Source organism: Lygodium microphyllum, chromosome 19, assembly GCF_053477565.2.
Source record: "Lygodium microphyllum isolate KBCC chromosome 19, Lygodium_microphyllum_v1.1.10, whole genome shotgun sequence".
Classification (NCBI taxonomy): Eukaryota; Viridiplantae; Streptophyta; class Polypodiopsida; order Schizaeales; family Lygodiaceae; genus Lygodium; species Lygodium microphyllum.
Genome location: NC_141153.1, coordinates 44,927,269 through 44,945,058, shown reverse-complemented (window position 1 = coordinate 44,945,058; position 17,790 = coordinate 44,927,269). Strand labels below are relative to the sequence as shown.

Here is a 17,790-nt window from a genome sequence, read left to right as displayed (position 1 = left end):
AGTGTGTGGCCCTTTTCGAGGTGCCCTCTCTCAATTGGGACTGTTTGGGAGCTGCCTGCCCCCTACTTGCTGAGTGGTCTTATGACCAGGACAAGTGCGCTCCATAGCTGATGTCCAAAAGCACGGCATTTGAGAAACTACCCAGGCTGTCTTGTGACAATGATTTGCTGGCTAACTAAAGAGTTACTGACTTCAATCTTCAGCACTTCAAGCATTTTCTTGACATTTGCCATTGCTGAATGAACCTTGGCACTCCTACTCCTATCATTGCATTCATGAGAGATGTTGGAAGGATGGGTCCAAAAAGGCAACTGAAGTCCTCCACCAATAGGCAATACTCTACTGCCAAGCATGGCAATAGGAGAGTGACATGGTGCTGAGGGACCTTGTGATGATAAACAAAGGAAGAGACTAGGAGCTGCTACCATGGAACTATGTAGATGATCCCCTTCGCAGACACAAGGTAGATATCAACTAGTTCCTATGTCACATGAGCAAGGTAGAGTGAAGCCAATTGCATTGTTTTGCCTAGGAAAGGAAGTGATCCACAACTTGTCTGAAGATAACGGTCTCCTCCAACACTTTCTCTGTGGCATCAATTGTTTGAAGCCGTTCCTCGGATAAGACCACATGGTGTATGACTAGGGAGCAACCATGGGTTGCATGGGCACTGACCAGAGGTTTCCAATGCGTACTTCATCACAGGGCCTCCAAATGAGCTTTGTTGACTTGAGGGAGAATAATTGCTATAAAGAGAGGGAGCAGTAGTTATCCAGCTGGGGAGAGGTGGCAGGGTGAGGTGAAGGGAACGAGAGGTAGAAATGAGGATGATGGGCTGGCAAGGGAGGTGGTGTCAAAAGATGATGTACCAGTGAGACAATAGGGTTTGCGGGGAGGAACATGGAGTGAACTCGACAAACATGGAGAAGAGAAAAGAAGAGAGAAGAAACTTTGATGAATGGAATGATGAAGATCTGAATCATAGAGTGAATGTGATACAAGGGAACAAGGGTGCCGTAGCACAAGGAAGATGATGAAGATAGCCACGACCCATGAACCGCAATGTCCTCCTGAAGGGGTGTGGGGGTAGTGGAGAGGTTGGAGAGGAGGTGACGGATTGAATGAATTAGGCGTAAGGAATGAATGAGAGAGTGGCCTATAAATAGGCACAGTCAGTCTAGGATGGCGCCCATTTTTGGGACTGCAAACCCTAAACACAAAACACAGTAATGCAAAAATGCAAATTGCAGGTGAAGGGTTTCTCAACACCCCCTCTTAGGCCCAAAAAGGGGAACAAGAGAGGAGTGAGGTGGAGATGGAATGCTACATGTTGAAGAATACTCATGTAGCAGGTGCCACTTGGACAATGTTCCTCGTGGGAAAATTGTTCACTTGTCCAAGCGCCCTAGTACAAAGATGATGAAAACATGCAATGCATAGGAGGAATGTCGGACTTTGTGTGGTGTCGAGAACCATAAGGAAATGTCTGTACTCGATCTCGGGAGTTGGCTCCATGCTGACCAAGTGACCAAGGCAAGAAGAAGATGTAGAGGATCCCTAAGATCCAAGATTTCCACTTGAAAGGTAACCTGCGGCAAAGAATAGTAGACAGAGTGAAATCGGTCTATGACTCACATAAAGCGGTAGTTCCTTCATTTAATACATGGTCTTTTCACACACACACACAAATAGAGACCTCACTTTCTCGCTCAACACTAGATTGGCCCCGAAGACTGGCGCCCCTTTCGGTATTTCGTTATTAATTAAAAGGTGAAAAGTTACAAAAATGAAATGTTCCAAAATACATAACTTATGAATAGTTGGTTTTCATCTTTTTTGAGTAAATCCCAGCTGCATAAGGACAGTATAGCATATCCAGATCAACATCCCTTTTAGGAAAGCATTTTCTGTAACCAAAACTCAATGATTCATGTGCAGAATTGTAGTCTGCAGATCTTTGAATTCACTGTTCTTACTATCCAGCATGTTCAGAACAACATCCCTTTTAGGAAAGCATTTTCTGTGACCAAAACTCAATGATTCATGTGTAGAATTGCAGTCCGCAGATCTCTGAATTCACTGTTCTTACTGTCCAGCATGTTCAGAACAACACTAAATCAGAGCTGAAAAACCTTATTCCTGTGTGGCATGGTCATTACTTTCTTTAGTTCCTGCATTGGAGAAGCCAACAACTGCTCCTGAACCTGGACAATGAGGCTCTTGCCTCCGTAGAAGTGCAAGGAAAACACAGAATTGTACCTTCGATGGAATCAGCCCATCATGCATAGCATTTCCTCTGAGAGTAGAGAGAGAGTTGACCAGAGGGAGCAAGCTCTACCTCCGTACATGAGTTAGAGACGAAGAAGTACTCTCCATAGTTGATGAAATTGCAGCAATCTGCCCTCAACTCCTCAAAACTTCATTCTCAGATTTGCCACTATGTCTATTACGTTTTTTTTAAATGCTTTCTCTCTCTCTCTCTCTCTCTTTCTCTCTCTCTCTCTCTCTCTCTCTCGGGAATTTGTGCCACATGGCATACATGTAACAACTTTCCCATTTAAACCTTCTGGTCTAAAATTCTCCATGATTGGTGCAAAATTTGACCTCACCATAGACCTGAGAATTAATCCTCATGCAAAAACGAAGATAATGACATGAACAGATTCTAGGGTTCAAAAATAGTAACTCCCTAAATTTTAGAAATGGTGACCCTTGCATTCCTCGAGTTATTCTGAGTAACTTTTATCATTGCAACCACATCAAAAAGTGTAATGTGGCTCAGTTACAGTGACTTTTATTCCGCGAGCATTCTCACATGTGCATCTTCTGTCTTGGCCAGGCTCATTGTCATGCACCATCTCCAGTGGCTAAGCACACAGTCCCAAATCACTGGCATTCTATTCTTCAGTGCCCATTCAATATGGAACCAGTCCTAAGGCTCAGATAAACCATTTGTCCAATTTGCCCCAATGGTTGCCTTTTCTTTCCAATACAAAGATCCCGGCTTATTCCAAGAGAACTGTGGGGGTAAAAAGCAACAACAACTAAAGAAAGAAAAAAAATTTATATAAGTATATAAGGAAAGCAACTGCAAAAAGTATCACCACCTGGTGACATAGAGTGAACTGGAGAACCCGAAACTCAACCTCGGGAGAGAAGCCACTAGCTCCGTATATCTACGCAAGAAGGAATATGAAGGCCTTGTCACCAAGTCGCGGCTAACCTCTAAGGCCCCAATCTAGGTAGATCCTCGAGATCCTAGGAATCAATAGGTGAGATGACCACTGGAAGGAAGCCACCCCATCCAAGGGTAGAAGAAAGTAAAAGGCCTCCGCCAGGGTGTGCGAAGGATTGAGTGGTCATTGGGGACCCTCTTTGAAACTAGATGAATAGGGGCCCCCTTTTGAAGTTGCAGTAGATGTAGATGCCCCCTCGGAGGGCAAAGAAAGATCATCCCTCTTTGAATCCCCTTGTGAGGTAGATAGGGAATCCAAAAACTCATGGATCACGGACTCCAAAATGTCTGAGGATGAAGGAAGTGCCGCCGGTCGTGCCGAAGAAGGTATCTGGGGTGGTCAAGAAAGTCCAGAGTTGGCTTCTCGAACTTGAGCAGGCGAGGGTAAAGGGTGGGACTTAGATTGAGTAATGAGTGGGCAACAGTCGTTGCTTCTCAATGGAGCGGACCGGGAAGCTAAAGAAGAGGAAGAAGTCGAGCAGTCACTGTCTCTCAAAGGAGCGGATTGACGAGGAGATGGTATTAAAAAATCACTGTCTCTTGATGGAGCGGATTGCAGAACCGCGAGCCGTGGTAGCCATTGTACTCGAAATAGGTGGAAGAAGTCTGCCATTGGCATTGCGATGATCTCTAGGAGGTCGTAGTGCAATCGATCCTCCATGTGCTCGAAAGGACTTAGTATACATCGAATGCGTCTTATTGCCTTGAGCATAGTACTTTGATAGCCAATGCAGAACAATCTCTTTGGCGGCCTAGAAAGGAGAGGTGGCACAAGGAGTGTCTGGTGGAAGACGCATATACTTTAGGGGGGTAGGGAGCAAAGGTCGAAGTCGGCAAGCATAGGTGGTATGTCCGGTGATGCCACAGGAGAAGCACCCAGTAGTCCGGTTATCTGTTGGTAAAGAAGCCATGGGTACCAATGTGCCTTGCTGAAGAAGAAAGAGGTGGAAGAGGTCAGCCACGAACCATGAACCCTAATGTCCGCCTCAAAGGGGTGGGAGGACAGTGGAAGGGCTAGAAGTGAGTTGCCAGTGAGAGGAGGATGCTACCAACAGTAAGAGGTTGCAACCAGTAGAAAAACAAGTGAGGAGAGAGAAAAACTAAAAACGCAGGCTGCAAGAGAGAGAAAGACAAAAAACGCAGGAAAAATCAGTAGTAGCAGTTAGCATACTAAAATCAGCTCTGAATAGTGTGTGGTAGACTGGAAATAGGTGCCAGACTGTTGTAGACGGCAATGGCCAGCTTGGACTGCGATGTCCTCTGCGTCCGGGGTGTGGACAGCAAGCTAGAATACTTGAAATCTGCAAAAACGAGATTTTGATGCAGCGAAAGAAGAAGAGAAGTAGATGCCGAAATTGCCACCGGTCTTTGCCGTCACTAGAGTGGAGGATCTTTGCCGCTGTTTGAGCAGATTCAGCTCTGCTACCATGTCAAAAGATGATGTACCAGCGAGACAGTAGGGTTTGCGGGGAGGAACATGGAGTGAACTCGACAAACATGGAGAAGAGAAGAGAAGAGAGAAGAAACTTTGATGAATGGAATGATAAAGATTTGAATCATGGAGTGAATGTGATACAAGGGAACAAGGGTGCTGTAGCACAAGGAAGATGATGAAGACAGCCACGAACCATGAACCGCAATGTCCTCCTAAAGGGGTGTGAGGGTAGTGGAGAGGCTGGAGAGAAGAGGTAACGGACTGAATGAATTAGCCATAAGGAATGAATGAGAGAGTGGCCTATAAATAGGGCACAATCAGTTTAGGATGGCGCCCCTTTTTGGGGCTGCAAACCCTAAACGCAAAATGCAGAAACGCAAAAGATGCAAATTATGGGTGAAGGGTTTCTCAATAGGTGGTGGAGCAGGTGGAAGGTGTTGGTATGACCAGCCAGGTAGGCACAACAGGCAGTAGTAGTGCATAGCAATCACATGGCCAGCAGCAGTAGCATGCAGCAAGCAGCAGCTGGCATCTAGGCAACAGCTGTGATGGCAGCAGGTGACTCTAGCAATGACAAGCAGTTGTGACTATTTCAGTAGCTAGGACAGCATGCTTTGGTGGTGGGGACAAGGACAGTGGTGGTGAAAGGAGAGGGAGGTGGCAGATGGAGGTGGCAAGATGAGGGGTGGAGGTGGCGACGATGGCTGTTTGAGGAGGAAAGGGAGGGCATGTTTCAGTCATATGCTAGGAGTGTTCTCCTGCATTCATGTCCTCATCAATTGAAATTTCTTTTTCTAGAAGAAAAATAAGGTTTTGTTTAACTGTATAGCAGCACATTCTATCAATCACCTTCAAGTTTAGATTGTCATGTATCTCGGGTAATTCAGTTATAAATGCTTCACATTGAGGGCGGTGGTTTAACATTGAAGTTTTTGAACGTATTTCTATGCTTTGCTATATGCAGGTGCGGCAAGCAAACATATTGGAGGGAGGGATGGTTGAAACAAAGAAACTTGCTCAACATCAAGGACGAGTACATAAATTGGCAATTGAGCCAGGGAGCTCACGCATATTCATGAGTTGTGGGGAAGACGGAGTTGTTAGACGTGTAAGTACACATCTTTAAACTCCAAATGGCAATGGTGGTTCATTCATATCAGGTTTTTGTCAATTTGAAATGCAACATACATGGCTATGTGGTGGCAGCATGGTTTAATCTTTAATGTCCTTGACTGACATATTCCACTTGTCCTTAGGATAGAGAGATCTTTTGTCAACTGCGAAAGCATAGAATTTGAAAATTTGATGCAAAATGCTGTAAAATGACCTTTTGCTTTCATCCTGGAAATTATTTTCCACCACAAATATTGCATGATCAGATGTCTAGTATGAAATGCTTCCTTCTATGACTGAAGCTTATCTTTCTCCTGAAGAAAGATCCTTCTATTAGTGTAAGGCACAAAGGGCTACAGCCTACAACAATTGCTTTGTGTGGGTACAAATGTCAAAAAGACAGATACACGGCAGTTGCTCCCAGGCTGGCTGCTGTAATTGGTAAGATTCACATACCAAAGGCTGGGTATGGAGAAATAGCCTCAAGGTCTAGAAATCTAGTCTATCTTGATGTGAAACTCTTTGTAAATACAAGCTCTGTCTTGTTTTAAAGCTCTTTATAGTTCTAAAAGTATACTAAAAGGAACTGTTGGAGTGAAACTATGCACATGTGACACGTGTTTGGAAGTTAACTGGGCCCACTGCTGCCTCTAGCTGCTAGCAAGTGCCAAATTGTATCTTCAACCCCTTTCTTAGAGGCATTAGTGATGTGAATCTTGCTGCATTAGCTACAACAGATGCTTGGACTATGTCTTTCATCAAGTGAAGAGGTGGACAATAACCCACCAACTTCTAGACAAAGATGACACCTTAAGGGTGGCTTCTTTGTCTTAAATAGCAAGTTCTATGTCAAGTAAAACAAACTCTTGAGGTGCCAGCCTTGTGTAAAGAAATGCTCTATGACAGAAATCACAACACGATTGTACAAATGTACAAACTTATAAAGAAACATAGTTAGGGTTAGGGTAAGTTAGAGACAATGAACACAATGAAAGATAAAGAATGAGATCTTGATTTGAATTAGCATTAAAGTGTGGGTTTTTAATTATTTTTCGTCAAAGTGAGTAATCTGCGCTCTTAGATCCAAGACCTTCATAAAACAAACAAGCTATCTCAACCACCATTGGGTATTGGTGATGAAGAAATCGATGGAGGATATGTGGTGAAGCAAATAAGAAGGTGGAAACAAGCTAGGCAAGTTGAGCAACCAAAGCAAGCTTGGCTGCCAATTTATAGAAAATGGAACATACTCCGGATCTTGCTCTCCAAGAGGGGGGCCCATCCATGATGGAGGTCTCGACGGCCCTGCAACATCATCAAACTTACGCGCAACATCTGAAGAGTGAAATCCATGCATACCTTAATATAAGCTTTTCTTGAAGGGCAATCCTTTGGTTAAGCTCCTCAATCTTCTTTTGTCGATAGGCTATGATCAATTTATATTCCTCAGAGGTCAACTTGCCTATCTTTTCTTCTATGTACTCAGATGTTTCTCCCACCATGTCGGAACTTTGTGGATCAAGCTGATCGGCCCACTCTCGCTTGGTTCTCGGCATAGGCTGATTTGGAGACTGAATCGGTGTTGATGTGTTCGAAGTCATTTGAACCTTCTGTTGTTCTTGCTTCTTGCGAAGAGCTTTCAGATCAAAGTCCTAGGTTTCTCAGAGAGTACCAGGCTCTGATACCATGTAAAGATAAAATACCCTAACACAGAAACATAAGCAGAAACCGTACGACAAAGCACAGACTGATAAAAAGAACACAGTTAGGGTTAGGGTTAGAGTAACTAGAGACAATGAACACAGTGAATAAATGAAATGATATGACTACTAATAATACGATGCTCATGCAACAAACACACTATGCAGTGAATGAATACTGAACCTCGAACTCCTGTATCTCTAGGATCAAGGCAGGAGTAATGAGCTGGATAGTGTGTCGTACTCCGAACGGATCCCGAATCGCAGCAAGGCAGTCTCCGGATGTCGAACACCAGCAAACGCAGCAGTGAGAAGCTGGATTTGATGCAGACAACAGTGAGGAGAGAGAAAGACTAAAAACGAAGCACGCAGGAGAGAGAAAGACTAAGAACGCAGGCAGGACAGCCTACAGGAGAGAGAAACACTGAAAACGGAGCTTGCAGGAGAGAGAAATACTGAAAACGTAGGCAGGACAGCCTGTAGGAGAGAGAAAGACTACAGTGATTGCAGACAGGAGAGAGAAAACTGTCAGGGCGGCAGCTGGAGCTTGCAAACGCAGCAGTTTGCTGGCATGGCAGGCTGTACGACAGCAGTGCAGATGAACAACAGTCAGTTGCCAGGCAGAAACAACAGCAATCAGCGTGTGGAGGGCTAGAAACACGCACTAGATTGTAGGGAACACTGATGGACAGCAAGGGCTGAGATGTCCTCCGTGACCGGGGTGTGGGCAGCAAGCTGGTAACACTTGAAACCTGCAAAAATGAGATTGTGAAAGAGTGGAGGGCTGGCTGCCAATTTATAGAAAATTAGGGTTCTAGATCCTCTCCCACTTAACTTTCTCGATCTGCTCCCCGTTTCAGGATTTTGGCTAAAATAAGCATGTTTTGGGGCTGTTTACGTGGCTAAGTGCATTTCTTAGCACAACATTGGGAACGTTTACTTGTGTGTGTAATGAGCATTGTATTCATTTGGGGTCATCCTCTCCCTTACAAGTCAAGGTTTAAGGTCTTTTCTTTCATTAAGAAAGACGAGAGAGGTAATTCTCTCACTAAGGAAGACAAGAGACGTGATCCTCTGGAAGTGAGGAGAGAAGTGATTTTCTCTTTCTAAGGTCTAAAATGACACAAGCTTTTGTGTGGAATCCAATCTTAAGGTTGAGACCCAAGGCAATCTAGTGAACTCTCCTTATCTATGAGTCAAGGTGGTTGCATGGACCACAAGTTAAGAGTACAGTTTAAAAAGCTGTTTTTTTAATTTTTAGACATGGAAAATCTATTTTTTAAATATCTTGCGATAGAAAAATGATCTCTAAAAACGGGCCGCGTGGGTTATTGGAAGTAGCGAGATCTACAACTTTCATGTTGGACGTTTTTTCATTCGAACAACACACAGAGAGATATCTCGAAATTAGTGCTGTAGAGTAGGTCTTGGAACAACCACATCTTGCATGAAGATCAACTTAAGTCTCTCTCCAAGAAGAGAAGCTCTTGAAAGCCTATAAACGAGGAGGCTCTCCTTGGGTGTGAGAGAGGTGAAGGAAGCATCACTTTGCATGCATCCAAGAGGAGAAGAGAAGGTGCAGTGCTGCGGAAGCTCTGCTGAAATCAAGTTCCAAGAGGAGAAGAGAAGGTGCAAGTGCTGCGGAAGCTGTGCTGAAATCAAGCGCCAAGAGGAGAGCCCTACACATATTGTGTAGGAGAGAAGGAGACTCAAGAAGGATCAAAAGGTGCCAACTTCCAAGTTGTGCAAGTGTTAGCCGGTTGTATATTGTGCAAGGAATCGTGATCTTATTTCCAAGATCTACAAGTAAGAATTGGTTTATGTGTAACGGAGGAGCTTGCTCCTTGTCAATAATATAACTACACAAGGGGGGGGACTGGCCCATCTTCCAGCCCTGGTGTGTTGTTAGTCTCTCTCTCTCTCTCTCTCTCTCTCTCTACATCTTTCTTTTCTCTCATCTATTCTCCCTCTGTGCCAACATGATATTCGCCATATATATTTTAAGTATATAAGAAAGTTGAGCGTATATCTCGGATCTTATAACACCAGATAACATGCAAACAACAATGGCCACTTGGGACTTATTCGCCCTTGCCTCAAGACTACACATTAATGCATCTAAGTCGGCCCTTATAAGTTGCACTAAGAGTGATCTCTAGGCCTTGGGCTAGCAAGGTGAGGTGGTGCGTAAAGACTCTGTTTTTAGGCACTTGGGCTGTCCTTTGGGAGTGTAGGTTTTGCCCAAGGTGTTAATAGATTGGATCTCCTCGCGCATTATGGATAAGTTTGTGTATTGTAAATTACAAGCCTGGCCTTTATACATAAGATTAAAAATAGCACAGACAATCATAATACTGATGATTTCATATTACCTTCCCTTGCTCCCTTGGACGAAGTCTCATTTACAGCAAATCACTCAACCCGTCTAGTTTTTGCTTTGGAAAAAAACACTCAACCAGTCCGATTTTTTCTTTGGAAAAAAGATTCTACTTGGATAGGTATCTCCTGGATCTCCTACACCATGTTTGCACTCCCAAAAGAATGGGTGGTGGGGCTGTTTTGGATTTGGAGACACATATGATTGCTCTTTGTAGGTCACTGTTCCAGACCTTATGTGAGGGTAGGCAACCTTGGTCCTTGATTACCAGATTTTTCCTTGAAACTGGGGATATCAATCATGGGAACACCAGGATTTTTGCCTCATGGTGGCATGTGCTTAATGCGGAACAGCCTATCCATCTGAAGTCATCTATGCTGCTGAATCATTTGGTCCAATCCTAGATGTCGGTCCTTGCTAAATCTTCTTGGTACCACCTCTAGATCGGGAGATGACTAGCTCTCTAAGAGTGGAAGTGCTAGCGGTTTCAAAGCTGATCTCTTGGCAAGGCAAAGAGGAACAAAGGCAGATGTTAGATAGAATGGCACGTCTGGGACTTGTCACTATTGCTGATGCTCTTCTACTTGTTAGTGGGGGCTGTTATGTCCTTTAGATCGGCGCAACGCTACTTCCATGTCCCTCGAGGCTATTGCAATTTGTGGAATGCCATCTCCACCTCTTTATTGGCCATGCAGCCTCTTCCCTCTTTGGACCAAGTGGCCCCTTGGTAGGATTGGCTGATCAATGGTAGACTCCTTTTGGGTCGTGCTTCCGTGAATCAAATATATCATTTGCTTATTCATGATAAGAACTGGCTTGTCTAGAAAGGCAATACCACTTGGGGTCTCTAGAAAGGCCAAGTGTGATGGAAATCTTTGGTGATGATAGGCTGGCTTAACAAAACGCCTTTTGGATCCAAGGTTTTCATTTGGCAAATGTTGATTGGTGCACTTCCCCTTGCCTCAGCACTCTTCAAGCAAAGGATTTCCAATGGCTACTACTTTTTTTTGTCAAATGTCGGTTGAGACCTCCTGCCACCCATCGGTTCCTTACTTGACTGGTTGCAAGGAAGGTTTGGGCACTACTATCAGCCATTTGGTTACGAGTGGTTGGCCTATTGATGCTTCCAAAGGATTGGGTCTTTGGACACCCCTGCTCTTTCCTTTCTTGCTCTTCTCGGGTCGCTGGCATATATGGACCATGAGGAATGGATTCATTTTTGATGCTTCATTGAGCGTGCAAAGCCATATATCCTGCTTGAAAGGGCTTCTTCATTGGGAGCTAGACTTGATTGAGTTAACTGATATTCTCCCTCGATAGGGTTTGCTTGCTTGGCATGCTGCAATTTCTTTTGCTCCCCTTTAGTCACTCTGCTTCCTTTGTACCTTCATTGTGATGTCTAATTTTACGCATGATGGCCTAGAGCATCCTATATCTTGTATGCTTTTCATAATTCATACAATTACCTTTTAGCGAGCGAGAGAGAGAGAGAGAGAGAGAGAGAGAGAGAGAGAGAGAGAGAGAGAGAGAGAGTGAGTGCGTGCGTGCACACTTCTTTTGTTTGTAGGTTCATGAATGATGGTGGTGGATAGCTGTGATATGTAACGAGAGAGAGAGAGAGAGAGAGAGAGAGAGAGAGAGAGAGAGAGAGAGAGAGAGATTTTTTGATGCAGTTTGACTTGAGAGATGGAAGTAACAGGAGTACATTCAAGTGCCAAACTTTAGTGGGGTCCTCAAAGGTCAGAAGACACCCAGTTCTGCTCAATGCAATAGTAATAAATCCAATTAATCCACTGTACTTTGCTGTTGCTGGTTCTGATAGATATGCCAGGATTTATGACATCAGGAAAGTTCCTTGGGGTGAGCAAAACATTGATGATAATCCGGTTATTGCTCACGTTCCTGCACATCTGAAGGGAAAAGGTCCAGTAAATGCGACTGCACTTGCTTATTCTTATCAAGAAGAGGTGCTAGTTTCATACAATGATGAGCATGTGTATCTGTTTGGAAACAGTAAAGTTTCAGGTTCTTCACATCAAGCTAGTGAAGAAGGAAAAACACCTATCTCTACAAGTGAGCTACAAGTTTATAAAGGGCATCGCAACTCACGCACTGTAAAGGGAGTTAATTTTTTTGGGTTAAACTCCGAGTATGTTGTAAGTGGTTCTGATTGTGGAAATGTATTCATTTGGAAGAAGAAGAATTCAGAGCTGATAGCCCTTTTCAAGGGAGATACACAGATTGTAAATTGCTTAGAGCCACATCCACATATACCTGTACTTGCAACAAGCGGGTTGGAGAATACTGCCAAAATTTGGGGTCCAATCTCAGATGAAGACTACGCTGCCCTTGCAGATGATGCTGAAATGGTTAGCTTGCCTTGTATAATATTTTATATTTGTCATCTTCCATATGTTAGCTTGCGTTTTATACAGTTCATGTAACAGTTTTCGTATCAAATTATACAGATTATGGAGTTAAACCGAAGGGGCAGGGAGGAATCATCAGAGTACTTCTCTAATGTCATGCATGTTCTGCGGCTCCAAAGACGACATGTGCAACCTGAACTAGCGAGCTGGTATTCTCAGGGTGAGGACAGAGGACACCCTGGTGAAAATAGTGATGACGAAGGCAATGCTGCAGATGACTATATGATGGTCCTTTATACTGCTACTGACAATGAGGAGGATGAGCAGATGAATGGACAAGAGTGTAACATAAGCTGAATGTAATATGGGATAGATTTTCCTCTCCATTGCTGCATTCCACAAACGCCCAAGTTTACCAGTTTAGACAGTCTATGGATTGGCTCCAGAGTTCTTGACATCTCTTTGTAGCTTCAAGGGTTAGTAATGTTCTCCAATGCTTGAATGATTGGAATAGCCCCTACAACTTCAATTCTTTCTGTTTGTAATGTATACACAGTTACTTTTCAGAATGTCAAAAATATAGGTTTGTCACAGTTAACTGTACATGCCCACCTGATGTGACCCTGATTGCCTGAAAAGAGAGGCTCTTTTCAGGAAATCATGAGATATTGACATTTCTGCAATGGTGTGTAAAAGGGAACTGTTATTAACGTATTTTGAGCAAAAAGAGCCCTGCACTATAGTTTTAGCAAAAATGGTCATATCACTAACGTATTAGTGTACAGAACTTCATTATTGACACAATTTGTGCAAAATCCGCCGTCTTTACATACTTTTACGGCTCCTTTCAGAAATGATTTTGGATCCTGTCTGGCTGGGAATAACTTGACACAGGTAGTCATCTCCCTGAATGTCTTCTTATATCCATATTGACAAGGCTCATCAATTCACTATTGGCTCTAGCAGGAATTCATCCAAAGCCTTTATATATGCTTTCCTGTTGATGTATGTAAGGCAATCAACGGAGGGGCATCCTGTATGGGACATTCAAACTTGTGGAGGATCCTGGATCTTTAATATCTGCAGATCTGTTCTCAGTTTCATGGTAGCATACCATGAATTTTGGTCAGGTGGGCTGATATTTTGGTTCCTCTGGAGTCCCTCTTTGTTGAATGCACGAATTTGTTTTATCTATCTTTAAGATCCTACCCACTCTTGTCGAAGTTCCACTTATACTGTTGTTTTAGAAGAAATTATACTTACCTTTGTTGATAGCTGCATGGAACACCTCTATGCACTTGGCCATGTGTGGGTGCACACACACCCCGAGCCACCCATCAACCCACCCCGAAAAGTGCATACACACATCTATATGCATGTACTGTGCATAGTGGAATTTGATGGCAATTTTATTTCAAAAGGTCAACGTACATTGATATTAATTGTTCCAAAGTATCCTATTTTTTGTTACCCCATCAGATTGTAGATGATAATGGGGTGCAAGATCTGTTAGATTTCCATGCATTTACAAATGGTTCTTGTTACTTTTTTCTCACACATTTGTGCATAGTCTGAAAGTATTTTTTGTGCATGATTGTGAAATGACTACAGAGTCCACACTGTCTGTGAGAAATCTAGCATGATAGCCCTGCTCGGAAGTTGACTTAAAGAAGATAGGCATGATGCTCTTGTCTATCCTTATATCCACAAGCTAAGCCTCTGTCTATGACCCAAGCAACCATCCTGCACGTAGAAATCATAGTTTGCATTGCCATGAAAACCATACCCTAAGGGCTCTCCTCCAAGCCTCTTGAGCCCTAGGGACAACCCTATATGCAATGTCTCTATGTCTCATGCTCTCGACGTAGTGCTAAGGAGAGGGTCTCTCTCATAACCAAGCCATGTGCTGATTGGTAGACTCCCGTGTGCTAGTAACCAAAGAAAGAGCGAGATCTTTCTTGGTCTGAACTTGTCCTGCAATCTCCTCTAGAAGTCTACCAGGAAAGGTGCTGATATATCCTAGGCAGTCCAATGCTGAGTTGCAAGTGACCCCACTCTAATCTTGCTCATCTGTATCCTCCTCCTCAACCTAGTGGTATATCCAAAAAAGGGCACATGCTGTGGCTTCTCTGCAAACAGTCTCTCCATACCCACTCCTAGGGTCCCCTTGAAGTCTCTGCAACAGCCTTCTTCAATGCACCCAATATCTCCATCTATCTATCATGCAAGTCTGAGGGTGTGGATCTACCTAGTCTTGTCACAATGAGCCACAACTCTAATCCTTTGTTGAGAGTATCCTATGTACTTTGATCGATCGAGATTCTCTCATCTAAGTCTTCCGTCCATCTCTATTGAGAAAGTAAATACACTCTCTCCATTGGTGGCTACAATTGCGAGGATCTCTCCTTTGGTGAAGAGCCCAATCCAAGTTTGCAAAGTCTTTGTGTCAGTCCATTTTGGGGTTACCACTTTTTGTAGCTTGGATGTGTTGAAATATCCAATGTATCTTGGGTTTCCATGGACTATCATGACTAGAAGCAATGGTTCCTAATATCCATGGTAGCAACTTCTTCCACAGCTCCTCGCCAGAAAAGAAGGCCCCTCACAATGGACTTTACCATCAATGCTTTGCTTTGCCTATTCGGGTCAATATCCCCTAAATCGTCCCTAGATCTAGACTGAATGATGACATCCTAAGCTACTTTACCCTTGTAGGGCTACCATCTCCACCTAACCAAATGAAATTCTTGGTGAGTTGCTTAACCTAGGCAATGCGTGATTTTCAAAAGGCCCAACAAGTAATATACCACATAATGGCCAATAGCACTTGGTTTGCCACTACCACCCTCCTTGCTAGTGATAACGTTGTAGTGCTCTAATAGAATAGCTTATGCCTTATGCTAAGTAGTAGGGGTGTCAATTAATAAGAGCTCTTGAAGCTCTACAAGAGATCTTGATTGTAGCTACAAAGGCCCTAAAGTTCTCATCTTCATCTAGGTAAACGGCTGTGTCATCAACAAACTCAACATCTAACAACTCTTGAAACATTGGGATGACCCATTAGCTCAAGAAGGAGGCCTTACCTAGACCATCCTCCCTTGGACACTTTCTTGATGGTAGTGCCAACAAAGCCTTTGTAATCCCCTCCTCTGAAAATGGGGCCATCAATGTTCGTTATGACCACTCTCTTGGTGCTTTGCCATACAATCTCTCTATCCCTCTCAATGGGGCTATTAATGCTCTTTGTGACCACTCTCTTTGTGCTTTGCCATACCATCTCTCTATCCTTATCAATCATTATTGGACCAACCAAGTTAGTATAATAATATGTGGCCACTTGAGCAATCTCTTGCGGCCCTTAGGCAAGGGATTTATTTGCTCTCTTTAGTCTCTTTGCACTATCTAGAGTGTCTAGTTTACCTATAATGCGAAAGAATTCTTTGTTCACCTTATTACATGCCTATGTCTAGAAAGAAGCCCTCACATGGTACTTATACTTTGATCATTTCGTCTTTTACTTTTGAGTTAACTACATATATTCTCTTGGCTAACCACCTACATCCAATAAGGCTCTAGTGGGGCCCCCAACCCCAACAGGCAAGCTCCACTATTCATTTGGCTTGTGCTCCTATCCTATTTGTACATAGGAAAAATACTAATGTGGCTCTTAGCTTATATTTGGAGAAGAGCTACAACTCTTTGGGTATTCAAGCATGTATCTTCTAAAAAATATCAATCAATTGTTTAATTTATTAAAGGTATAGGATGTTGTAGAGGGAGCTCACGCTCAACCGCCAAGACCCACGGACCGCTTCAAGCGTTTCAAGCGAGCTCTAATGGCTATCTCTCACCTAGCCGATGCGCCATCGATCCTACAAGTGTAGTGAGCTTACCTTGATGCCAATATGAGTTGCCTCCTCTCTCGCACATACCGGTATCTCCACGATCCTAGATGCTAGCGCAAGCATCCTTAAGCCTTCTCCATCTCCAAGCTCCATCCATCATAGCCGCGCGCGCGAGAAAAGAGAAGAGAAGATAAGAGAAGAGGAGATGGTGAAGAGCTTCACCCTCTTAATCCCTCACTCCCACACACTCACTCTCTCGCACTCTTACACTCCCTCTCTCAAGAGCACACACAAGCAAGGAGAAGAGAAGAAGAGAAGAAGAAGAGAACTCTTGTTAGCCACACACCAAAGAATGAGCTTCCATTCACTTTTTAAACTTTATATACAAGCCCTAAAATCCCATGGGCACCCATCCCTTTTTTACATGACCGGCCGTTGTGCCAAGGTCCTTTCTCTATTTCCTCTTCTAGCCTTATGTCTCTAGTCTATACCTGTCTAATATTTTACACTTAGCACAGGAGGGAGCCTGGCGCTCTTACACATGAGTTTTTGGAGTTTTTTTTAAGGCGCCTTTCATTTAAAATTACGCTTTTGGCCCCAGCTTAGCTTTAGAGGCCGCATGTGTGTCTTTGCTCTTTTTCCATCATTTTTTCTCTTTTTCATTCATTTTCCACCTTTTTGACTTGGGGTTAACATTACTCCCCTCCGAGACGGGTGCCAGTCCCATGGCACTTTTGGCTGCTGTTGGGGTTTAATAGGCAGTTGGCAAAGTAGTCGTGTGAGGGTAGGGCCCCATGTAAACTCGGGCGCTTGTGGAAGCTTGGTAATGATGTTTGTTGGAGAAGCCAAATGGATAGCAAGTGGATGACGGGGGCCTTCGAAGTCGATGGTTTGTCGCCTTTGTGATGCCTGAAAGGAAAAGGTGCGGTGCTCTATCTAAGGGGGGTGTCTATCTTATTGTGTATTGCATTGTGCTCGTGCCTGGTGGAATGGGGAGTTGGGTCTAACCATAGGCTAGCCTGGGTGATGTCTCACACTTGAGGACCTCATTCGTGCAAAGGGAGGTGCGGTGCAAGTAGCTTAGGGTGACAGGTCTAACCATAGGCGAGTGTTATCTCCCTAGGTATGTCCTGCCCTTGATGGACGCTAAGCGTGAAGTGGGGGAGCAAAAAGGGCTAGGGGGTTAGGAGCGGAGCCAACCGACTGAAGCCATCGGGCACCCCTAACTTGAGGACCCTTAGGTGCAGTGATCGTGCTTTATGTGGTGCTAAGTGCTTCTGCACGTGAGTTGTTTTATCCATTCCGTGTGTAATGTTCTTCTTGCTTTTCCTTTCATGCTTTTCTTTTTCTTTCTTTCTTTTTTTGTTTTTTGTTTTTTGTTTTTTTTAAAAATAAAATAATAGTATTACACTAGTAGAATGACAGCTAGTGCCTAATTCTCATCGTCTGAATTAGGCGGAAAAGGGGGTCGGATGGATTTGCTAAAAAATTGATAGCTTTGCATGTATCCTTTCAGATTCATGCGGACGTGGAGGGAGGTGGTGGAGAGGAAAGGATGATTGCATCTAGTGAACTGGCTGTGGTTCATGTCTTCTAGGAGAGCTAGGCAAAAAAAGGGGAGGAGGTTGGCTCTCATCATCAGACATGCCCTGGCACAGCTATCGATGGCGTTAGGGTCAAAGAAGAGGGGAGACATGCCACGTTCTTGTGGAGTCG

At 43.8% G+C, this 17,790-nt stretch overlaps 1 protein-coding gene across 1 annotated transcript in view; it reads left to right on the top strand.

Moving 5' to 3' along the window:
* The window catches only part of LOC148019811 (uncharacterized), a 33,869-nt gene extending 20,889 nt beyond the window's left edge, over nt 1-12,980 (top strand). The window contains exons 3-5 of the mRNA XM_087699987.1: nt 5,635-5,778; nt 11,534-12,229; nt 12,329-12,980. Coding sequence (XP_087556113.1) covers nt 5,635-5,778; nt 11,534-12,229; nt 12,329-12,586 — 1,098 coding nt within the window. The 3' untranslated portion in view covers nt 12,587-12,980. The remainder of the gene's footprint in view (nt 1-5,634; nt 5,779-11,533; nt 12,230-12,328) is intronic.
* The last annotated feature ends 4,810 nt before the right edge of the window (nt 12,981-17,790 follow it).